The following is a 24,252-nucleotide window of genomic DNA, read 5'->3' as shown; positions in this document are numbered from 1 at the left end:
TTAATATATAGCATAGACAACAATGGGGCTCCTGACTTGGAAAGTACCATCATCCCACACCAGAGAAGCAGAGACACTGGATTTGTGATGAATTGACCCTTTTACTGTAACCTGAAAGGATAGCTTCTGCCCGAGAGATGAGAACGATAGAATGCTTGGATTAACTTTGATTTTGAGTCCCTTCGTTGCAACTATCACTTTAGCTTTATATGTGGACCTTGGTGATCCAACATTTGTGGCTGTCCTATTGAAAACCCCACTGATGGAGTTTGGATTAGAGGAGGAAAGTGCAAAAGAAGGATAATTCAAATTATCACTGAGTGCTCCATGATTAGTTTTTGATGAGCAGCTACTCTTGTGCCCGGTAATAGACTGCAATAATTTGGTACTATATCCTTGTGCACACAAAAATTCTATGTAGTCCAGCTCCGTAGCATCATATACCAAACCAGGATATGGAGCCCTAACAGGGTCAATTTGGCCTGCTCCATATGCAAATTCGGCTTCAGGGTTAAGATCGGGACTTAGGGGTTTAGCTGCAAAATCGTTACAAATAATCCAAGATATACATGGTTAGGCCGTACTAAAATTGTAAGTAATTAAAATAATTGTTCTTTCATAATAACTTATCACGTTTATACACAGCCCTACCGGTGGTGATAATAGCGGATTGGATAGCAGCAGGAGACCAATTGGGGTGAAATGATTTGACGTATGCAGCTACCCCAGTGGCATGTGGGCAAGCCATTGATGTCCCTGAGACGAAATTGTATGATGCTACTCTGTCATCTCCTTGAACAAACGAAACAGGGGCAATTGGAGGAAATGCTGCCAAAATAGAAGCTCCCGGAGCAGCTATATCTGGCTGCAACATAACAAGGAGAAAAATTAAGGAGAGATGAAGTGCTGCAGCCTAGCTAGCTAATTATATATAAAATAAAACAGTCTTGAGTGTTCATCAAGTTCCAAGTTCCAAGTAACTCGCATCAGTGTAGTATGTGCGAGTTTAGTATGTTATCGTCCAGCTCAATTAAAAATGTCCTAAAAAAATAAGTACAATAAAATAAAAGATACATTTCAAGTTTCTGCATCATAGTAAAGTCTCATCACTCATAATCGATATATATTAAATATTAGAGTGCAATTTGCATTTGATCCTCAGCAGTGCAATTTGCTTTTTCTTATTCTTACATCAATAATAGATAGCATAGACAACAATGGGGCTCCTGACTTGGAAAGTACCATCATCCCACACCAGAGAAGCAGAGACACGGGATTTGTGATGAATTGACCCTTTTATTGTGACCTGAAAGAATAGCTTCTGCCCGAGAGATGAGAACGACAGAATGCTTGGATTAACTTTGATTTCGAGTCCCTTTGTTGCACCTATCACTTTAGCTTTATATGTGGACCTTGGTGATCCAACATTTGTGGCTGTCCTATTGAAAACCCCACTGATGGAGTTTGGATTCGAGGAGGAAAGTGCAAAAGAAGGATAATTCAAATTATCACTGAGTGCTCCATAATTAGTTTTTGATGAGCAGCTACTCTTGTGCCCGGTAATAGATTGCAATAATTTGGTACTATAGCCTTGTGCACACAAAAATTCTATGTAGTCCAGTTCAGTAGCATCATATACCAAACCAGGATATGGAGCCCTAACAGGGTCAATTTGGCCAGCTCCGTATGCAAATTCGGCTTCAGGGTTAAGATCGGGACTCAGGGGTTTTGCTACAAAATCGTTACAAATAATCCAAGATATACGTGGTTAGGCCATACTAAAATTGTACGTAATTAAAATAATTTTTCTGGCATAATAACTGATCACGTTTATACACAGCCCTACCGGTGGTAATAAGAGCAGATTGGATAGCAGCAGGAGTCCAATTGGGGTGAAATGATTTGACGTATGCAGCTACCCCCGTGGCATGTGGGCAAGCCATTGATGTCCCTGAGATTACATTATATGATGCTACTCTGTCATCTCCTGGATAATCCGAAACCGGGGCAATTGGAGCCCATGCTGCCAAAATAGAAGCTCCCGGAGCAGCTATATCTGGCTGCAACATAACAAGGAGAAAAATTAAGGAAAGATGAAGTGCTGCAGCCTAGCTAGCTAATTATATATAAAATAAAAGTGTCTTGAGTGTTCATCAAGTTCCAAGTAATTACGTACGTACCTTGAGAATGTTAGGAGTGACTGGATTAGGACCCCTTGATGAGAAGGATGGCACATATGGGGACAGTGTGTCAATATCCTCAGTACTTTTAAAAATTGTTGCAGTTGGGTTCCTACAAATTAATCATTACAATATTCAAAATTTATTAACCTCATTCTGATCTGGTTTAGCTTAAAAGTTACAAATAATATTTGTGTGTACCTTGTTGAGGTAATGTAATAGTAAATGCTGTTACCACTATCCAAACCAAGGCAAGAGGCAGGCATGGGAAGAGGGTCAAGCACATCTGCAACAGGTCGGCTTTGCAAAATAACTCCAACTGCACCTGCAAAATAGGCCCCATAGCCAGTCGTCCCATCGCAAAGAACAATCTTGCCCTTCACCAAATTGTGGTCTAACGTGCCTGGTTTGCATGTCCTGTACGGTACCACCATATTAATTATCAGACTGAAACTATATCCAATAAATATTACACAACGTGTATAATTGTATTTACTTAGATATAGACTCGTCGTAGCCTGCTGTCCTATTGGGTGCGTCTCCAGCATATATTAGAGGATAGAACTTGCCCTTGAGGTCAAATGTGTTTGTTACAATTCCCTATATACGACAATGAAGCAAATTAATATATTAATTCAATTGCTTAAGTGAGGGCAGGTTAATTAGCTATAGGTTCTATTAATTGTACCTCATAGATTTTTTGGTTACCCAATTGAACCTTGGTAACAAACTCCCGATCTATGGTGGTTGCAGCCACAGAAAGACACCATGGCGCAAAGACTGTGATGGTCTTGAGGGCTGGACCGTCGTTCCCAGCAGCAGTGGAAGTCAGAATTCCTTTTCTGAAAGCGTGAAAGGCTCCAATGGTAACTGGTGTCCTGAAATAATCGTCCGGAGACGTCGGCCCGAGGGAGGCAGATATTATGTCGACACCATCTGCGATCGCATCATCAAATGCCGCTAGAGTATCAGCGAAACTACAACCAGTCGACCAGCATGCTTTGTACACTGCAATACGTACGTGCTGATGGGACCCCTCCTCTTGCTGTCCCCGACCCCAAACCAAATAGGCTTGCTTTGCTAACTAAGTTTCCTGCCGCCGTTGATGCAGTGTGGGTTCGATGGCCTTCCGAGTCTAGTGGAGACTTGATCTCACCTTTGACGAAGGGTTCACTAATGCGGTAATACCGTGCTCCAATGATTTTACTGTTTCAACCATAGCACGTCAATCAATTATCACATAAAACGGATAATTTTTACATTTATTATCTTCCAACATGATAGGTCTAGTATATTAGCCTTACTTGTTGCAAGTAAAATTGGATAACCCTTGGCATGTGCCTTTCCATTTTTTGGGTGGTGGGCCGAACCCGGCATCACTGAAGCTGGCAGATTCAGGCCAAACTCCAGAGTCGATCATCCCAACGATGATATCGCTTTCAACAGTGCTTCTCTTCACGTTTTCATGAAACCCGATGAAGTTCCATGACCTTGTTGTGTGGAGCTTCTGCTTCCTACTAGGGAAAACAGACACCACACCAGCCATTCCTATATATATACACACACACACACACAAGCTTCCAGTTAGATATAAATTTATAATGGTCAGTACTTTTTATGCAAATTGGAAAGAAAGCTAGATCCACAACCAGCCATTTTCTGAGCTTCTTCCTCTGTTAGCTTTGCAGCAAAGCCATTGAAGCTTCTCTTGTAGCTGTGCAGTAGGAGAGGTTCTTGTTCAATATTGCTGAACATAAACATAAACGTTAACTCAAGTTAGGAATTATATATAGGGACTAGCTATAGTTTACTAAATTGCAAATCTTATCCTTGTAATGTTAAGTACTTATATAATTGTCACCAATTACTCATCTAGAAAACTCGTTAATCCTAACAAAAAAAGGCAATAAACTTATATTATATATGTGATAATTAACCTGCTGCCAACTACGTTTTGAAGCATGTTTACATGAAGAGGCAATGTGGTAGTGGTGGGAATGTCGAGCTTTGGCTTGTCCCCCATGTACACAATATAAACCTGCGATTAATATAATCATAATTAACTTTAGTAAGGGTCCGTTTGAGAACCATTTCAATTTTAGTTTTTAGTTTTCATTTTTTGTGTTAGAGTATAGAGGAAAATGAAAGTGAGAATGGGAGTGAGGATGAGATTGAGAGAGAGGATGAGAGGGAGGAGTAACAAAAGTGAAAACAATTTGAAATAGATTTCAGTTTTTAGTTTTTATTTCCACTTTACTTCTCCCTCCTATCCTATCCTCTCAATCTCATCTCTACTCTCATTCTCACTTCCATTTTCCCTCTTTTTCCTCTATACTTTGGCACAGAAAATAAAAACTAAAAACTAAAATTGAAATGGTTATCAAATGGACTATAGGTATATAGAAGCCAGTTTTAAACTAAAATGGTATATATATATATATATATATATAGAGGAGAATTGCATGCCTTTCTGGTATCCGTATGAGCAGCAGAATGAGTGACTTCTATTAGAAGAGTACATGTGAGGCTGAGAAGGAGAAACCACACTACATGGAAAAACCCTTTTGGCGACCGTGGAACTAAATCCATTATGGGGGGTCTCACTACAATACCTAGAAAACGTACTACTTGGAAAAGATGGGGTAAGCTCATCCAAGAACATCATGTATATATACTAAGAAGTAGCCATGCGTTTCACATGTTTGCCTCGATCCTAGCCATGCATTACAAATCTAAGGAATTCGTACCTTTGATCCCACCCATATCCAAAAGTGCACTACTCTTTTGTTCACACATCTTTTGAATTTGTGATGTACAGTTAAGATTAAAAGGCAAGCAAAGGGATAAGCGCGCATTAAGAACCGGTAGAGGATCCGAATCCGAATCCGAAATTTTGTGATCAATGTCTTCCATATGCACTCACACCATATCTTCCTTACCTTAACTACCACTTCTTTAATGTTGGATTCCATATTTGAAGCACCTGACTTTACTCAAATACTGAAGATTGATTGCATATAAAGCAAAAAAACATGCACTTCTAATAGAACATGTTTTGGTATATTTGACTCTTTATCTCAAAATATTGAGTTTTCAAAAGAGAAAAACTAGAGATTGAAAGAAGCTAGGTTTTGACTTAACCTAAACTAACCTAAACCCTTTTCAAACTCTGCACAGAAATTCGAAGAACATTTCACATGTTTGCTTCGATCCTAGCCGTGTATTACAAATCTAACATATCTGAATCCGTAGTTATTTATTTCATTCTAAATTAAGTAGGCTTTTGATCATGCTCTTCCATGCACTCACACCATCATCTTCCTTGACCATAACACGTTTTAAAGGCTGTCTGAAAAGCACTTCTTCAAAAATATTAGAGGCTGTTAATTTTTGGGGTATTTGACTATTTGTTAAATTACTTTCATCCTTCATGTAGCTAAAAATTTAGTTTTCAAAAAAGAAAAGCTCAGCTTGACTCAGGTAGGCATTGATTGATTTAAGATTTATTTATTGTAGTATCTCTTGAAATTTTGGTTTAGTCTTACTTTACCCCTCACAACTAGTGCTTCTCATCTCAACCACCCCACTACCAAAAAGAAAAAGCAGTTTCGCAGACACTCAAGACTACTCTCCTATCCCATTTAGATATTGGATTGGAATTTTCTGTCTATGGCCATTGGCCCCTATTGTATGTATCAACTTTCCCATCGCAAACACAAAACACAAAGGTATCAAAAACAATTCCCCATGCGCATAAGAAGAGGATATGAATAATATATATGTAGCAGAGTCATTTTAACAGCATCTATATATATAATTTTCAGCCAATACACGATTTAAAAAACATTCTTCAGAATCGTTGCACCAAATGATTGCAGTAATATATCGCATTTCAGAATTTTTCAAACACTTCTACGCTACGATGATATCGCTTTTTGTTGATATTGTTGGACACTGTTTCAGGGAAACCACGGAAGTCGCCATGACCTTGTTGTGTTGTGTGGAGATGGAGCTGCTTCTTTCCGCTGAAGCAGGGAAAACAGACACGGTACACCTTTCCTTCCACACCAGCCATCTTTTGTGCTTCTTCTTCCGCCGTCAGCCTCGCTTGCACTACACCCATTCATTGAAGGAAACTTCTCTTGTCTTGTGGCTCTGCACCAGCACTGCAGTGATTCTAAACCTCTCAATGGGAATCAACTCCAAAATTGAGCTAATTGATCACCAAATGTAATTCAAAAGAAAAGGAAAAGAAAAGGCACAACAATGAAGTTGTAGCTCAAGTAAGTTTTTCAGTACAAACGATTTGGGGGAGAAGGGGTTTATACAAATATTCATTGAATGCACCACTTGGGGATTTTGAACCACATCAATTGTAGATCAAGTAGTTAAAAACAGTTTATCCTTACATTTGAAACATTCAAGAAGGAAAAAAAAAAACGCTAGCAGCATAACTTTCATGCATGTCAATGTGACATGATACAAAATACACTAAATTTGGGCTTTTCAGTATGAGTTTGAGAATGGGCTTAATCTTATTGCATGTGATAGTTGTACCCAAGCAACATCAGAAAATTTGGACCCAAAAAGAAACATCTGAAAAAATGCCATGATCTAGAACTACTGCATTGCACTGCACGCCTCAATATTTTATGTCAAGGTATCCTAAAATTGTAAAGGTTTTTATTTTCCATATTTCTTAATTTATTAGTATTATTTTTTGATAAAAACTTTATAAAATTTTTATTGTAATTAAGGATATAAGTGAGTTGTGCCATATTATTATTTAACAGATTTTTCAACCGTCTACTTGAAGAACTACATTACTAAAATTTCCAAATAATCGAATACTTAGTTTTTAATAATGAAACTATGAGTAAAGGTTGATGATACTAAACTGAAATTAATCTAAAAATAAAATAAGAAACATAATGGGGCTCTTCAACGGCTAATCAAAGTGGGCCTGGATGCACTTTGGGCCTTGAGGATGGTCTTAAAGTTTTAAGCGAGGCTTAGTTAACTGGACGACAGGTCATCTGGAGGGTCGTTTATTTGAGACAGACTTTCCGAATTCTGCTCGTCTGTTTTAGGTGCATTTTCATCCGTTTTTCTTTTCTTCTCTTCTTCTTCTTCCTCTTCTCTCGTCTCTGTTTCCACAAACTTCAATGCAAAAACATCCCCAAGAAAACCCAACAATATTCAAATCCCATTTAAAAAAGATTCATTCTTTCTCGCGATTCTGCACGCCATTGTTTTTGTGGTTAGTCTCTTCTCTTATTACTCACTGACTGTTTGTTTCTCAGGAAAATCATATTGGGAATGAAATGTATGTAAAGGAAAATGCTCTCTGATCAGAACGTTGTTTATTCTCCTTCCCGTTATAATAAGCAAATGGGAACAAATTTGTCGTTGTAGCCACGTGCACACAAAAATTTGATGTAATCTGTTTCCGCGGCATCATATACCAAACCAGGATATGGAGCCCTGATAGGGTTTATCTGGCCAACTCCGTATGCAAATTCAGCATCAGAATTAAGTTTGGCACTCATGGGTTTAGCTGAAAAAAAAAAAATAAACTTGTTGGAATCATTTGTCATACGACCCCAATGAAGTCCCATGACCTTGTTGTGTGGAACTGCTTCTTACCGCTGGGGAAAATAGACACAACACCATCCTCACCACCCATCTTTTGTGCTTCTTCCGCCATCAACTTTGCAGCAAAGCCATTCAAACTTCTCTTGTAGCTGTGCACCAACAGAGATTCTTGTTGTGCAACGCCATTACCAAGGACGTTTTGTAGCATGTTCACATGAAGAGATGATATTGTGGCAGTGGAAACCTCGTGTTTCGGTCTGTCGCCCATATACACAATATAAACCTACTCAATTTCTCTGGTGGATTCCAATTGGTTGGTGGATTCCGACATTGTTATTTGTAGGATTATCGTTCTATCTCCCTATCTATTATATCTCGTTGCGTCAGAAAGGTTCTGGGTTCGAGTCCTAGCATCCATGTAGTATGTGTGAGTTTAGTATGTTATCGCCCTTCTCAATACGAAATGTCCTAAAAAAACAATAAGAAGAACAACAACAAGGGATGGGGCTTGCATGGGATCACTCCAAACAAGTACAATAAGATAAAAGATACATTTCAAGTTTTGGCATCATAGTAAAGTCTCATCACTCATAATCGATATATATATATATATATATATATATTAAATATTAGAGAATGTGGCATTTGATCCTCAGTAGTGCAATTTGCTTTTTCTTATTCTTACATCAATACAGGATTGCATGATCCATGCACCACTTAATATATAGCATAGACAACAATGGGGCTCCTGACTTGGAAAGTACCATCATCAAACACCAGAGAAGCAGAGACACTGGATTTGTGATGAATTGACCCTTTTACCGTGACCTGGAAAAATAGCTTCTGCCCGAGAGATGAGAACGATAGAATGCTTGGATTAACTTTGATTTCGAGTCCTTTCGTTGCACCAATCACTTTAGCTTTATATGTGGACCTTGGTGATCCAACATTTGTGGCTGTCCTATTGAAAACCCCACTGATGGAGTTTGGATTAGAGGAGGAAAGTGCAAAAGAAGGATAATTCAAATTATCACTGAGTGCTCCATAATTAGTTTTTGATGAGCAGCTACTCTTGTGCCCGGTAATAGATTGCAATAATTTGGTACTATAGCCTTGTGCACACAAAAATTCTATGTAGTCCAGTTCAGTAGCATCATATACCAAACCAGGATATGGAGCCCTAACAGGGTCAATTTGGCCAGCTCCGTATGCAAATTCGGCTTCAGGGTTAAGATCGGGACTCAGGGGTTTTGCTACAAAATCGTTACAAATAATCCAAGATATACGTGGTTAGGCCATACTAAAATTGTACGTAATTAAAATAATTTTTCTGGCATAATAACTGATCACGTTTATACACAGCCCTACCGGTGGTAATAAGAGCAGATTGGATAGCAGCAGGAGTCCAATTGGGGTGAAATGATTTGACGTATGCAGCTACCCCCGTGGCATGTGGGCAAGCCATTGATGTCCCTGAGATTACATTATATGATGCTACTCTGTCATCTCCTGGATAATCCGAAACCGGGGCAATTGGAGCCCATGCTGCCAAAATAGAAGCTCCCGGAGCAGCTATATCTGGCTGCAACATAACAAGGAGAAAAATTAAGGAAAGATGAAGTGCTGCAGCCTAGCTAGCTAATTATATATAAAATAAAAGTGTCTTGAGTGTTCATCAAGTTCCAAGTAATTACGTACGTACCTTGAGAATGTTAGGAGTGACTGGATTAGGACCCCTTGATGAGAAGGATGGCACATATGGGGACAGTGTGTCAATATCCTCAGTACTTTTAAAAATTGTTGCAGTTGGGTTCCTACAAATTAATCATTACAATATTCAAAATTTATTAACCTCATTCTGATCTGGTTTAGCTTAAAAGTTACAATTAATATTTGTGTGTACCTTGTTGAGTTAATGTAATAGTAAATGCTGTTACCACTATCCAAACCAAGGCAAGAGGCAGGCATGGGAAGAGGGTCAAGCACATCTGCAACAGGTCGGCTTTGCAAAATAACTCCAACTGCACCTGCAAAATAGGCCCCATAGCCAGTCGTCCCATCGCAAAGAACAATCTTGCCCTTCACCAAATTGTGGTCTAACGTGCCTGGTTTGCATGTCCTGTACGGTACCACCATATTAATTATCAGACTGAAACTATATCCAATAAATATTACACAACGTGTATAATTGTATTTACTTAGATATAGACTCGTCGTAGCCTGCTGTCCTATTGGGTGCGTCTCCAGCATATATTAGAGGATAGAACTTGCCCTTGAGGTCAAATGTGTTTGTTACAATTCCCTATATACGACAATGAAGCAAATTAATATATTAATTCAATTGCTTAAGTGAGGGCAGGTTAATTAGCTATAGGTTCTATTAATTGTACCTCATAGATTTTTTGGTTACCCAATTGAACCTTGGTAACAAACTCCCGATCTATGGTGGTTGCAGCCACAGAAAGAAACATGGCGCAAAGTTTGCGATGGTCTTGGGGCCTGGACCGTCGTTCCCAGCAGCAGTGGAAGTCAGAATTCCTTTTCTGAAAGCGTGAAAGGCTCCAATGGTAATTGGTGTCCTGAAATAATCGTCCGGCGATGCGGGTCCGAGGGAGACAGATAGTATGTCGACACCATCCGCGATCGCATCATCAAATGCCGCTAGAATATCACGTCACTACAACCACTCGACCAACATACTTTGTACACCGCAATACGTGCTGATGGGACCCCTCCTCTTGCTGTCCCCGACCCCAAACCAAATAGGCTTGCTTTGCTAACTAAGTTTCCTGCCGCCGTTGATGCAGTGTGGGTTCGATGGCCTTCCGAGTCTAGTGGAGACTTGATCTCACCTTTGACGAAGGGTTCACTAATGCGGTAATACCGTGCTCCAATGATTTTACTGTTTCAACCATAGCACGTCAATCAATTATCACATAAAACGGATAATTTTTACATTTATTATCTTCCAACATGATAGGTCTAGTATATTAGCCTTACTTGTTGCAAGTAAAATTGGATAAGCCTTGGCATGTGCCTTTCCATTTTTTGGGTGGTGGGCCGAACCCGGCATCACTGAAGCTGGCAGATTCAGGCCAAACTCCAGAGTCGATCATCCCAACGATGATATCGCTTTCAACAGTGCTTCTCTTCACGTTTTCATGAAACCCGATGAAGTTCCATGACCTTGTTGTGTGGAGCTTCTGCTTCCTACTAGGGAAAACAGACACCACACCAGCCATTCCTATATATATACACACACACACACACAAGCTTCCAGTTAGATATAAATTTATAATGGTCAGTACTTTTTATGCAAAGTTGGAAAGAAAGCTAGATCCACAACCAGCCATTTTCTGAGCTTCTTCCTCTGTTAGCTTTGCAGCAAAGCCATTGAAGCTTCTCTTGTAGCTGTGCAGTAGGAGAGGTTCTTGTTCAATATTGCTGAACATAAACTAACTCAAGTTAGGAATTATATAGGGTCTAGCTATGGTTTACTGAATTGCAAATCATATCCTTGTAATGTTAATTAGTTATATAATTGTCACCAATTAATCATCCAGAAAACTCGTTAATCCTAACAAAAAAAGGCAGTAAACTTATATTATATATGTGATAATTAACCTGCTGCCAACTACGTTTTGAAGCATGTTTAGATGAAGAGGCAATGTGGTAGTGGTGGGAATGTCGATCTTTGGCTTGTCCCCCATGTACACAATATAAACCTGCGATTAATATAATCATAATTAACGTTATTAAGGGCCGTTTGATAACCATTTCAATTTTAGTTTTTAGTTTTTAGTTTTCTTTTTTTTTCTTTTTTCTTTTTTTGTTGCTAGAGTATAGGAGAAGATGATGAGGAGAGGATGGGAGGGAAGATGAGATTGAGAGAGAGGACGAGAGGGACGAGTAACAAAAGTGAAAACAATTTGAAATAGATTTCAGTTTTTTGTCCCATCTCCACTCTCACATTCTCACTTCCATTATCCCTCTTTTTCCTCTATACTTTGGCACAAAAGATGAAAACTAAAAACTAAAATTAAAATAGTTATCAAATAGGCCCAAGTATGTAGAAGTTTTAAACTATAATGGTATAAAACTTCTACAAGGAAAAACCACACTATAATAGTAGAGTACATGTGAGGCTGAGAAGGAGAAACCACACTACAAGGAAAAACTCTTTTCGCGACCATGGAACTAAATCCATACCTAGAAAACGTACTCCTTGGAAAAGATGGGGCAAGCTCATCCAATAACATCATGTATTTATACTAAGAAGTAGCCATGCGTTTCACATGTTTGCTTCGATCCTAGCCGTCCATTACAAATCTAATGAATCCGTACATTTGATCCCGCCCATATCCAAAAGTGCACTACTCTTTTGTTCACACACCTTTACAGTTAAGATTAAAAGGCAAGCAAAGGGACAAACATGCATTAAGAACCGATAGATCCGAATCCGAATCCGAATCCAAAATTTTGTGATCAAAGTCTTCCATATGCCCTCAAACTGTACCACTTCTTTAATGTTGGATTCCATATTTGACGCACCTGACTTAAATACTGATAAAGCAAAAAAGCATAAAGTTTGCTTCGATCGTACCCGTGTAATATTACAAATCTAACATTTGATCTCACGTTCTTCCAAAAATGCACTACTCGCTTTTTTGTTCATGCAGTTTCGAATTTACACAAGTCTATAGAGAACAATATACCATTACAGCAAGTCTATAGAGAACAATACATACATACAAGTCTAGAGTCAGTTTCAAAAATGTATATATATATATATATATACACACACACATACATACATACAAGTCTATAGAGAACAATATACCATTACAGCAAGCCATTATCATAAGCATAAATATGGAGTTGTGGCCTAATAACAACGTAACTGACAACTGACCATTTTCTATCATTAGTAGGATTAACTATTGTAATTGAAATACTATTGTAACTCCCTAATACTCCCCTACCAATCGCATGGTGATGGAGATGGCGGCAGTAGTCGGCTGTAGTAGTCCAGTAAGGGGAACCAAAAAAGAAGAACTCCAATCTCAAGAGTTGCAACGGCATGAGAGAAACAAAGTAAACATAACGCTCATTAAAAGTCAGTAGGTGAAGGAGTGCATGGGCTCATGGAATGGAATGATGGAATAAAATGACGGGCTGACATACAAGTCAAATGTACCTAGGAAACACAACTCTAGGTACTTGAGAAACATAATTCTACCTAGGAATCACCCTCTAGGTAGGATAAAGAGAAAGAGCAATGTTGTAAAGAGGAATGAGAAAGAAAAATATTTCAGACAAGTGCATTTTTTTAAAATTTTACAAATATAATAAAGATGAGGAATGGAAACAAAAGAAAATTCATCACATGAAAAGCAGAAAGGGATGCGTGCACAAAGAGCATAAGGACATTTGAAGAGAATAAAGGAATTAAGAGAGAGTGCGGCAAGTTTGACATAAAGGGATACGAGGTTTGACATAAAGGGATACGAAGTGAAACCAACTTGGGACACAGAGAAAAGAAAAGGAGAGAATGGGCAAGTTTGAATTTCAAAGCACCATAAAAACAATAAAATAAGAAATGGGGAATAAAACCATGTGAGTTAGAGAAATAATAAAGAAAAGATCATCACAAGAGCATAGATACCATGAAGGAAGTTGAGATTCCACCTCAAAACCAATTGGCTATGGGGGAAGTAGCCCAACTTCTTATAAACCTAGGCTACGTCCCCTAACTTTTCAATATGGGACAAACACTCTCAACACGCCCCCGCATGTTTGGCGAACTTTGAAACCTAACACGTGGACAACACATATTGAATGACTTGGGAGCATGTGTGGCCGTTGGGCCTAACACGTGAAGCCTTGCTCTGATACCAAGTAGAAACTCATTTTCCCTTAGTCATTCATATGATCATTATGCAATATATATATATATATATATATATATAGTCTGTAGAGAACAATCTACAGTTATAGCAAGCCATTATCATAAACATAAATATGGAGTTATGGCCTAATAACAGACAACTGACCATTTCCTATCATTAGTAGGATTAACTACTGTAACTCTCTAATACTACTTTTCATCCTTCATGTAGCTAAAAATTTAGTTTTCGAAAAAGAAAAGCTAAGCTTGACTACATAGACATTGATTGATTTAATGCTTATTTACTGTAATATCCCTTGAAACTTTGGTCAAGTCTCATTTTGTTCACAATCTTTTGAATTTGTCATGTACAGTTAAGATTAAAAGGCAAGCAAAGGGACAAGCGCGCATTAAGAACTGGTAGAGGATCTGAATCCGAAATTTTGTGATCAAAGTCTTCCATATGCACTCACACCATATCTTCCTTACCTTAACTATACCACTTCTTTAATGTTGGATTCCATATTTGAAGCACCTGACTTTACTGAAATACTGAAGATTGATTGCATTTGGCACAGCACAAAGCAAAAATGCATTTCACATGTTTGCTTTGATCCTAGCCGTGTATTACAAATCTAACATTTGATCTCACGCTCTTCCAAAAATGCACTACTCGCTTTTTTGTTCACGCAGTTTTGAATTTGTGATTCACAATTAAGATTAAAAGACAAGTAAATGAGAAACATATTAAGAATTTGCGGTAAGAAATCAGAATCCGTAATTATTTATTTCCTTCTAAATTAAGTAAGCTTTTGATCATGCTCTTCCATGCACTCACACCATCATCTTCCTTGACCATAACACATTTTAGAGGCTGTCTGAAAAACACTTTTTCAAAAGAGTTAGAGATTGTTAACTTTGGATTCGGATCCTCTACTTGGATTTTCTCTTCCATGATCTGCTTGACTTTTGCTCTTCACATGCCACCTCATTTAAATTTCATCCAAGGAGCTTGAGAGTTGACACATCACTAATTTTTTATTAGAAGAAAAAAAAAACAATTTGCTTAAAACTTAAAATAAAAAAGTAATTAAAAAAAATAAAACCCTAAACCAACGTTACCTATCTTCTGCAGCCTCTCTCTTCTTTTTTCTTCTTCATATTTTTTTCTTTTCATTTTTTGCTTTTCAATGTCTTCTTTCTGCCCAATAACTTATTATACCCCTTTGATTATATATATAACATATTTATAATAATTAAATAATAAAAAAAAACTCAATTTATTACTAACTCAATCAAAATAAATAAAATACAATTATCCTCAAGAACAAAATATCTGTTATGCTAAGATCAATCGGCCAAAATAACCATGAGCGGCTACGATATTATAGGTTTCTTCCTCTTGACCGAATCTGTAACCTTCATTAGCAGATTCATTTTCTGTGGTTAAGATTTAGGTTGTTATTTTTTCATAGTGTCAAATCAGTATAACAAGTCACAAATAGATTAAATTTCGTATGCGTGTTATTTGAACTAGATTCTTTCCGGTTGCAACCACACATAAGAATGACATTGCCATAAATTGATAAGATATTTTTTTATTAAACTAATTCCCTAAAGTAGTTGTAAGATTGGATTTTGAGGATTGGCAAGAATTTATTATGATATGGGATGAAAATAGACTGTGAGGTGGTGTTTACGAAGAGACGAGTCCCTCTGGTTGTAAGATTGGATTTTTCTTCTTCTTTTTACTGAGAGACTTGGTTGGTTCCCTCTGTTTATTCTTCTCTCGTCTTGTGGCTTGTTTGCTGCCTTTGTTCTTGTCGGTGGTTGTATTATCTTTGTCTTTCAATGAAGTTTCACTCATTAACAAACAAAGAAAACCATATTTTGCTGAAATGGGAGATGATTCTTGTGGAGCCCTGAAAAGATGAAAAGAAGTTGCAGGCTTGACGTTGAACTCTTTAGGGTTAGTAATTATTATTAATTATTAAGTATGAGACAATTATTTTTGTTCCTTTTTTTTTTTTTTTTTGGTTACAAGGCAGGCCGAAGCCAGAAAAGGAAAAAAAAGCTTAACAAGGCACAGCCCTGCTTTGGGCTCTTCCTATGGATGAAATTTATGTTCATTTTTTTCAATGTGATGTGTCAACTCTCAAATTTTTGGACGAAATTTAAATGAGGTGGCATGTGGAGAATAGAAGTTAAGTAGATTGTGGCAAAGGAAAAACAACAATTTGCTTTAATTTTTTTTTGGAATATTTGACTATTTGTTAAAGTGCTTTTTGTAGAAACTTATTTTCCCTCAGTCATTTATATGATCATTATACAATATATATATATACCAATTCTATAGAGAATAATCTACAGTTACAGCAAGCCATTATCATTGACATAAATATGGAGTTATGGCCTAATAACAACGTAACTGACAACTGACCATTTCCTATCATTAGCCAATTGAGCGCGCACAACGTTAGCATAGCAAGATTTGAATGAAGGAACTACATGGTGATGGAGATGGCAGCAATTATTGGTTGTAGTAGTCCAGTAAGGGGAACCAAAAAAGAAGAACTCCAATCTCTAGAGTTGCAACAACGGCATGAGAGAAACAAAGTAAACATATCGCCCATTGAAAGTCAGCAGGTGAAGGAGCACATGGACTCATGGAATGAAGGAATAAAATGACGGGCTGACATACAAGTCAAATGTACCTAGGAAACACAACTCTAGGTACTTGAGAAACATAACTCTACCTAGGAATCACCCTATATGGAGGATAAAGAGAAATAGCAATGTCGTAAATAGGAATGAGAAAGAACAATAATTCAAACAAGTGCATTTTTTTTTTTAGTTTTACAAATATAATAAAGATGAGGAATGGAAACAAAAGAAAATTCATCACATGAAAATCAGAAAGGGATGCGTGCAGAGAGAGTAGGAGGAATATTTGAAGGGAATAAAGGAATTGAGAGAGGGTGCGGCAAGTTTGACATAAAGGGATGCGAGTTTTGACATAAAAGGATACGAGCTGAAACCAACTTGGGACACATAGAAAAGAAAAAGATAGCATGGGCAAATTTGAATTTTAAAGCACCATATAAACAATAAAATAAGATATGGACGTGGGACAACGCAGTAATAAAGAAAAGATCATCACAAGAGCATAGATACGATGAAGGAAGTTGAGGTTCCACCTCAAAACCAATTGGCTATGGGGGGAGTAGCCCAACTCCTTATAAACTCAGTATAGGTCCCTTAACTTTTCAATGTGGGACAAATACTCTCAATATACCACTGCATGTTTGGGAAACTTTGAAGCCTAACACGTGGGCAACACATATTGAGTGATGTGGGAGCACGTGTGGCCGTTGGGCCCAACACTTGAAGCCTTGCTCTGATATTATGTAGAATAGATAAATGACCATTTTCTATCATTAGTAGGATAAACTATTGTAACTGAAATACTATTGTAACTCCCTAATACTTTCAACCTTCATATAGCTAAAAATGTAATTTTCTAAAAAGAAAATCTAAGCTTGACTTACGTGGACATTGATTGATTTAAGGCTTATTTATTGTGGTATCCCTTTAAACTTTGGTCAAATCTCATTTTATTTACCGAAACTTTAGTCACTAAGTTGAAAATGATTTTGATCGCCATGATTTAACATAAATAATTTCGGAAAACAAAATAATTTTGGTCACCATGATTGTGGTGTGTTAAATTGGTCACTTTAACTTTCCACGACATATATTGTCGAGTGTTAAATTGGTCCGGCACAATGATAATGGACTCACTAGCGCTTCTTAGCTCAACCACCCCACTACCAAAAAGCAAAAGCGCTTTCGCAGACACTCAAGACTACTCTCCTATCCCATTTAGATATTGGATTGGAATTTTCTATGGCCATTGGCCCCTATTGTGTGTATCAACTTTCCCATCGCAAACACAAAACGCAAAGGTATCAAAAACAAATCCCCATGCTGATAAGAAGAAGAAGCACATTACTAAAATTTCGAAATAATCTAAAAATATGAGTAAAGGTTTATGATACTAAACTAAAATTTATCTAAAAATAAAATAAGAAACACAATGGGGCTCTTCAACGGCCAATCAAAGTGGGCCTGGATACACCTTGAGCCTTGAGGATGGGCTTAAAATTTTAAGCGAGGCTTAGTTAACTGGACGACATGTCGTCTCAAGGATCGTTTACTTAACACACACTCTCCGAATTCCGCTCGTCCGTTTTGAGTGCATTTTCATCCGTTTTCCTTTTTTTCTCTTCTTCTTCTTCTTCTTCTCTCGTCTCTGTTTCCACAAACTTCAATGCGAAAACATCCCCAAGAAAACCCACCAATATTCAAATCCCGTTTAAAAAAGATTCATTCTTTCTCGCCATTCTGCACGCCATTCTTTTTGTGGTTAGTCTCTTCTCTTGTTACTCACTCACCGTTTGTTTCTCAGGAAAATCATATTGGGAAGGAAACGTAGGTAAAGGAAAATGCTCTCTGATCAGAACCCTTTTTCTTCTCCTTCCCGATAAAATAAGCAAATGGGAACAAATTTGTTTTTGGTTTTATGATTGTTAATTGTTTTTGTTGTGGGATTTTGGTGAACTGGATCTTGCAGGTCTGGTCTGGTGTGAGGAGTAGAACGTATGGCGTACAAAGTAGATCACGAATATGATTACCTCTTCAAGATTGTATTGATTGGAGATTCGGGCGTTGGAAAATCGAACATTCTTTCGAGATTTACGCGGAATGAGTTTTGTTTGGAGTCTAAGTCCACCATTGGAGTTGAATTTGCAACTAGGACATTGCAGGTTGGTTTGTCTTTGTTCGGAAATTGACCATTTGCAATTTCCTGCTTTTGGATTGTTCAATTCTGTATTTTTTTTGCTGTCTTTCAACATCAATGTTGAAAGAATAATAATTGGTCATTTATAGAATTGTGGGAAATGCATTCAATTTTGTACTCAAAGTTTATAGAATTGTTGATGATGGTAAATTTCATTTTCCCTAGGCAAATTTGCCTTCTGAAGTCTGTAAAATTTATTTGTTTTACTTTCGTGTTTTATTTTCTCTTGGATTTAATAATCATTTATGTTTCCATGGTGATAGTATGGAATGGATGGAGTATGTAAAGTTTAATCTTTTTTCCCTGCATATGAGTCTGCCCGTTGATTTTTGTGATGCATCACCTTTAGCGGTGATATATATATATATATAGCTTGTGAGGCTCTAAGGATGAAAAGCTATTTGAAAAGGAAACCCCTCACTGTTGTTTGTAGAACCACCGCCATTCTGCAGTTTATATATTGTTTGGTGACATTTGGCCAATTTCAAGATGCAATTCAAGTGTTTAGTGGCAGGGCTGTGTGCAGGGTTTTGAGGGTGTTCTCTTATTATGAACAGTAGAGCAGCCAATGTATATGTCAAAAGATACATGATGAAATCGGAACAACTATCAAATGATTTTTGCTCTTTTCAAGCATTAAAATTTTCATGAATAGCTGTTTGCTTCTCACTCCTCAGTGGCCTTGTGTACACTTTACTTCATAACACATTTACTGAAATTTATTCTGATGCAGGTAGAGGGGAAGACAGTGAAAGCACAAATATGGGACACAGCAGGTCAAGAAAGGTACCGAGCCATAACCAGTGCTTACTACCGAGGGGCTGTTGGTGCACTATTGGTCTATGACATAACCAAACGGCAAACTTTTGACAATGTGCTGAGGTGGCTCCGTGAACTGAGAGACCATGCAGACTCTAACATTGTCATAATGATGGCCGGTAACAAATCTGACTTGAATCACCTGAGGGCAGTCCCAGGAGAAGATGCTCAACTGTTGGCTGAGAAGGAAGGCCTCTCTTTCCTTGAAACCTCAGCATTGGAAGCCTTCAATGTTGAGAATGCATTTCAAACCATTTTGTTGGATATCTACCACATAATAAGTAAGAAGGCACTAGCAGCACAGGAGGCAGTTTCCACGACTGGACTTCCTCATGGCACTACCATCAATGTTGCAAATCTATCTGGTGACGTGAATAAGAGAAATTGTTGCTCTAACTGACAAGCTATCGCTAATTCTACAAGAGGGAAAGAAGAGTAGGCAAACATATAAAATTTTTTGTTTTTGTTTACAGAAATGGGGTCTATTTTCTGGCTTCGTTTCATGTGTTTACCTGTAGAGGCCAAAGCAAAAAGGCAGCGTTTTAGTGAACCATAGTTGAAGATGATCACGACAGCCTTGCGCTGTCTCTATTGATTTTTCTCTGGTACCGGAAAGTATGGGAGGGTAATCAGAGTCTTGGTATAGGGAAGGATTAGATTAAACAAGCATTGTAATTGTAGTTTCATATGATTGTTTTCTTCTTCTTGTTTTAACTGTTTATTCTTTTTGATCTTGTGAATGTATGTACCTGATACTGCAATAAATCTTTCCATGTTACTTCTTGACAAATGAAAATGTAGTTGGGAATATGATGTGCTGTAGATGATTGGTGAAAAACACATGAAAAATATGTTCCACAGTGCATTGTGAAGTGACAAGTATCTGGAATTTGGATGGATGCATAGTGCAAAATGAGGGGATTGAAATCTTGTGGTTTACAATTTTCATTATTTATACAACATTTGAATTTGTAAAAGGATTAAAGTATGGTAGTACAGGCAAATACCAGTGGTGAAGATGACGCCGGTGCCAGTGTTGGTGCCTATAAGATCAAACTTCTAAAAAAGTTGAGGGAGTGAACTTCGGGTGATAATGCAATGATTTGGTTTCTTCATGATCACTGATCCAAGAATTACAAATTGTATTAAAGAAAAGGAAAAGAAAGAACAGGAACCTCAACCATGTAACACTCTTTACTGCTCGAGGGGCTTGAAACAAATTGATTAGCTTTCAAAATTTCCCTAATAGAAAAGGTTATCTAATGTGGAAAGGGCATAATTCTAAGTAAAAAGAGTGATTAAAAATCAAACTTATGATGTTCCAGAAATTTAATCTAATGATAAAGAATCCTAGTCCTTAAAAAATGTCAGCAGTTTTGGAATATTTTGATCTCATATCGAAGGAAACAGTCTGTATTGCTAAACACCCCACAAAAGCAGATGCCAAACTTCTTTTTGGTTCTTTCACGATCTGCTTTCGCAAGCCACTTGGAATATATGCCACCAAAGACCACCTTAAAAGTCATAGGCTTTACTCATGTATGTGTGAAATTGTATCCAATCAAAACTTCTAGAAGAAATTCTGTGTCTTTTGCACCTCTTCTTTATCCATACCAGCTGAAGTAGTTCATCTGAATCCAAGGGGGAAGAGAATACAAAGAAGAATTTTCAATGCTATAATATACACAAGGTGGCGGTGGAATATAAGAATCTGTAGATTAACCTATAATTTCAAGCTAGCTCCTCTGTAGCTGGAGATCAGTTTTAACTCCAAAGTTATTCATGAACAAAATGATGGTCTTTGCATTTTGAGATGCTTTTTCTTTTCTTTTCTTCCCAAACCAATTAAGCTCTATGTTCAGAAAGCATCTTTTAAGTAACATTATCATATAAAAGTTCAAACATTCACTGCTAGTAGCCTACTGCTAGTCCAAAATAAAAACAAACGTGTCAGTTTATTGGTCACATACTAGTCCAAATTTGAAAACTTTAAGCAGTCAAAGTTGAAAAAAAAAGTTTGGACCACTTCCGCATTTTTAGATAAACCCACCTCATATGGCAGAAAAGCTTGTATGAAATGGGAATAGCATTGTTTTGTTATTTTCGGCCAATCACAGATTGCCACAAGAAAAAATTATCACGCGTGGCATACCGTGATTATCTGGGATATCAAAATAGTGTTATTCCGGTTTCATGTAAGTGTTTCTCCTCGTATGGGGCATACCAGTTTATTATTGGTCATATTTTGTCGCCATAATGTTATTGGCCATATCTCAGTCTCAGTTCTCCACCAGTATATATAATGAACTATGTTGTTAGATATATGCTGGAAAATAGCAGATTGGAAATGTAGGCAGGGAACCAAAGGACAAAGAAGATGATCAGAAAAGTAGATCAGTAGAGTAGGTATGCAAATGTGATTTTATTTTATTTGCATATCTCAGTTTTTCATATAGAATCCCTGAACTATAAAAGCAGTGAAAAGAAAGCACACAACTTAACCACAAAAGCCCTCTCTTCCTACAAAATATCTTCTCTTATCTTTGTAGTTCGGTTTAGTACCATATATCTTTGTTTCCTTAACATCATTCATTACCAATTAGGAGATGGAGCCAGAAATGGAGAAGAGAAGAGGAGAAACAAATACTAATAGGGACGATGAGAATTGGGTTTATGATTCGTCTGTAGATCATAAAGGAAGAGTTCCTCTCCGTGCTTCAACTGGCGTATGGAAAGCTTCTCTCTTTATCATCAGTAACTCTCTCTCTCTCTCTCTCTCTCTCTCTCTCTCTCTCTCTCTCTCTCTGTGTGTGTGTGTGCATGTTTACGTTTGATTTAACACAAGAAGGCTTAATTGGGCAATGAATCTCTTTTTCTTTTTACTTGTTTTTATAGCTACGTAATCTTACATATCAATGTAACGGCAGATATATATATTTTTTTTTGTAGCTATTGAATTTAGTGAGAGGTTAAGTTACTTTGGAATAGCAACAAATCTCATCTCCTACCTCACCCAAGTGATTCATCAAGACATCAAAACAGCAGCCAAAAATGTGAACTTCTGGGCAGGGGTCACAACCATAATGCCTCTGATTGGAGGCTTTTTAGCAGACGCCTACACTGGCCGATTCAACATGGTTCTGTTTTCATCCCTCATATATATAATGGTAATAATTAAATACATGCAGTCCCAATTCTAATTAGAAATTAATTATATATTTAATCATCACTAATCATGGTTATTATTTAAAAATCAACAGGGCCTAAGTCTCTTGACAATGTCACAGTTTATCCCAAGTCTAAAGCCCTGCAATACAAAGATGTGTCTAGAGCCTAGAAAAATTCATGAAGTGGTACTTTTCATTGCCTTGTATTTTATCTCTGTTGGAACTGGAGGGCACAAGCCATGCCTTCAAAGCTTTGGAGCTGACCAATTTGACGACGATCACTTGGAAGAAAGAAAGAAGAAAATGTCCTACTTCAACTGGTGGAACTTTGCACTTTGTTGTGGTTTGCTTCTTGGTGTAACAGTAATTGTTTATGTTCAAGACTATGTGAGCTGGGGTGTTGCAGATCTCATTCTCACAATCACCATGGCTATTACAATTGTGACCTTCTACATGGGGAAGGCTTGTTATAGGTATAGAGTGCCAGAAGGAAGCCCTTTGATACCAATGCTGCAGGTATTGGTTGCAGCCATAAGAAAAAGAAACTTACCCAATCCTTCAAGCCCTGCTTTGCTATTTGAAGTTCCCAAGTCTCAGAATCACTGCCAAGGAAGGCTTTTACTTCACACAAATAGGCTTAGGTAAGCAAACCATAGCCCTTTATTATATAAGTACAATGTACTTTTTATATGCCTATTATTTACTACATTAATATTGACCACAAAAGTCGTTGGTAAATGTGATTCAAATAGCAACACTCGATAACTGTTACTAATTAGCTTTGATCTGTAGGTTTTTAGACAAGGCTGCGATAATTGAAGAGCATGTCAGCACATCTTATGAACAGAAACATAATCCTTGGAGATTGACAACACTAACACAGGTGGAGGAGGTGAAACTTATTTTGAACATGATCCCCATATGGCTAACTTCATTAACATTTGGAGTATGCCTGGCACAAGCCCCAACATTCTTCGTCAAACAAGCTGCTACAATGAACCTAAACATCACTGACAACTTCAAAATCCCTCCAGCCTCCATATATTCTCTTGGGGCCATTGCAATGCTAATCTCTGTCACAGTCTATGACAAGATTCTTGTTCCAACTTTAAGAAAAGCCACGGGCAATGAAAGAGGCATCAACATCCTGCACAGGATTGGATTTGGGATGATTTTTTCAGTGATGGCAATGTCAGCTGCAGCATTAGTTGAAAGAAGAAGACTAAAAGCTGATGAGCCACAATCTATGAGTGTGTTCTGGTTAGCTCCACAGTACATAATTCTTGGGCTTGGAGATGGGTTCACTCTGGTTGGCTTGCAGGAGTATTTCTACGACCAAGTTCCTGACTCAATGAGAAGCTTGGGTATTGCTTTTTATCTGAGTGTGATTGGGGTTGGGAGCTTCATAAGTAGCTTTCTGATCATGGCTGTGGATCATGTCACAGAGAAGGGTGGGAGAAGTTGGTTTGGCAAGGACTTGAATTCTAGCCGCTTGGACAATTTCTACTGGCTATTGGCAGCCATGAATGGTTTAAATTTGTGCTTTTATGGGTTGTTGGCTAGGGGCTATACTTACAAAAATGTGGAGAGAAGGGTGGTTGTTGTCACTGATGTGTAATGGAATTAATCAGTCTATGCCTTGAATTTATGCATAATTTAGAAAATTGAGCACCGATTAGTTATTAGTTAACTGGCTTAATACGTCTGCGTTCTACATTTATTTAAATTGCTGTGATTTGTATG

At 37.6% G+C, this 24,252-nt stretch overlaps 4 protein-coding genes across 6 annotated transcripts; 2 read left to right on the top strand and 2 right to left on the bottom strand.

Annotated features, from left to right (window-relative positions):
- Window positions 1–4,218, bottom strand: LOC117619268 (cucumisin-like). Its single transcript, XM_034349183.1, is given in 10 exon segments — window positions 1–536; window positions 1,847–2,060; window positions 2,181–2,292; window positions 2,382–2,597; window positions 2,677–2,780; window positions 2,869–3,201; window positions 3,203–3,386; window positions 3,485–3,728; window positions 3,830–3,927; window positions 4,118–4,218. Coding segments are annotated over 10 exon segments (2,127 nt in total). The 5' UTR covers window positions 4,204–4,218.
- A 4,274-nt stretch (window positions 4,219–8,492) lies between these two features.
- On the bottom strand, window positions 8,493–11,491 carry LOC117619472 (cucumisin-like). The gene is given in 11 exon segments (XM_034349440.1): window positions 8,493–9,028; window positions 9,144–9,357; window positions 9,478–9,589; window positions 9,679–9,894; window positions 9,974–10,077; window positions 10,166–10,245; window positions 10,248–10,448; window positions 10,451–10,677; window positions 10,776–11,019; window positions 11,122–11,219; window positions 11,400–11,491. Coding segments are annotated over 11 exon segments (2,118 nt in total). The 5' UTR covers window positions 11,486–11,491.
- Window positions 11,492–17,923: 6,432 nt separating this feature from the next.
- Window positions 17,924–20,152, top strand: LOC117619696 (ras-related protein Rab2BV-like). Of its 3 annotated transcripts, none has more exons than XM_034349703.1 (3): window positions 17,924–18,087; window positions 18,296–18,488; window positions 19,257–20,152. In XM_034349703.1, exons 2-3 carry the CDS (start codon window positions 18,324–18,326, stop codon window positions 19,740–19,742), a joined length of 651 nt encoding a protein of 216 aa, XP_034205594.1. In that variant the 5' UTR covers window positions 17,924–18,087; window positions 18,296–18,323; the 3' UTR covers window positions 19,743–20,152. The 3 variants fall into 3 exon arrangements, with proteins under 3 accessions (XP_034205594.1, XP_034205592.1, XP_034205591.1); XM_034349701.1 differs by having other exon boundaries at window positions 17,924–18,153; XM_034349700.1 differs by having other exon boundaries at window positions 17,924–18,157.
- A 1,616-nt stretch (window positions 20,153–21,768) lies between these two features.
- LOC117619811 (protein NRT1/ PTR FAMILY 5.6-like) lies at window positions 21,769–24,199 on the top strand. Its single transcript, XM_034349849.1, has 4 exons — window positions 21,769–22,096; window positions 22,292–22,509; window positions 22,603–23,150; window positions 23,302–24,199. The coding sequence occupies exons 1-4, from the start codon at window positions 21,949–21,951 to the stop codon at window positions 24,125–24,127; spliced, it is 1,740 nt and encodes a 579-aa protein (XP_034205740.1). The 5' UTR covers window positions 21,769–21,948; the 3' UTR covers window positions 24,128–24,199.
- Window positions 24,200–24,252: the final 53 nt, after the last annotated feature.

Source organism: Prunus dulcis, chromosome 2 (genome assembly GCF_902201215.1).
Source record: "Prunus dulcis chromosome 2, ALMONDv2, whole genome shotgun sequence".
In the NCBI taxonomy this organism is placed as follows: domain Eukaryota; kingdom Viridiplantae; phylum Streptophyta; class Magnoliopsida; order Rosales; family Rosaceae; genus Prunus; species Prunus dulcis.
Note: the sequence above shows the minus strand (reverse complement) of the source record. Positions and strands in the feature narration are given on the sequence as shown.

Excerpts from the sequence above, each read along its gene's own strand:
- LOC117619696 (XM_034349703.1), top strand. The coding sequence starts at position 18,324 with ATGGCGTACAAAGTAGATCACGAATATGATTACCTCTTCAAGATTGTA. Across the intron at positions 18,489-19,256 it reads TTGCAACTAGGACATTGCAG|GTAGAGGGGAAGACAGTGAA; the intron begins GTTGGTTTGTCT and ends ATTCTGATGCAG.
- LOC117619811 (XM_034349849.1), top strand. The coding sequence starts at position 21,949 with ATGGAGCCAGAAATGGAGAAGAGAAGAGGAGAAACAAATACTAATAGG. Across the intron at positions 22,097-22,291 it reads AGCTTCTCTCTTTATCATCA|CTATTGAATTTAGTGAGAGG; the intron begins GTAACTCTCTCT and ends TTTTTTTTGTAG. Across the intron at positions 23,151-23,301 it reads CTTCACACAAATAGGCTTAG|GTTTTTAGACAAGGCTGCGA; the intron begins GTAAGCAAACCA and ends TTTGATCTGTAG.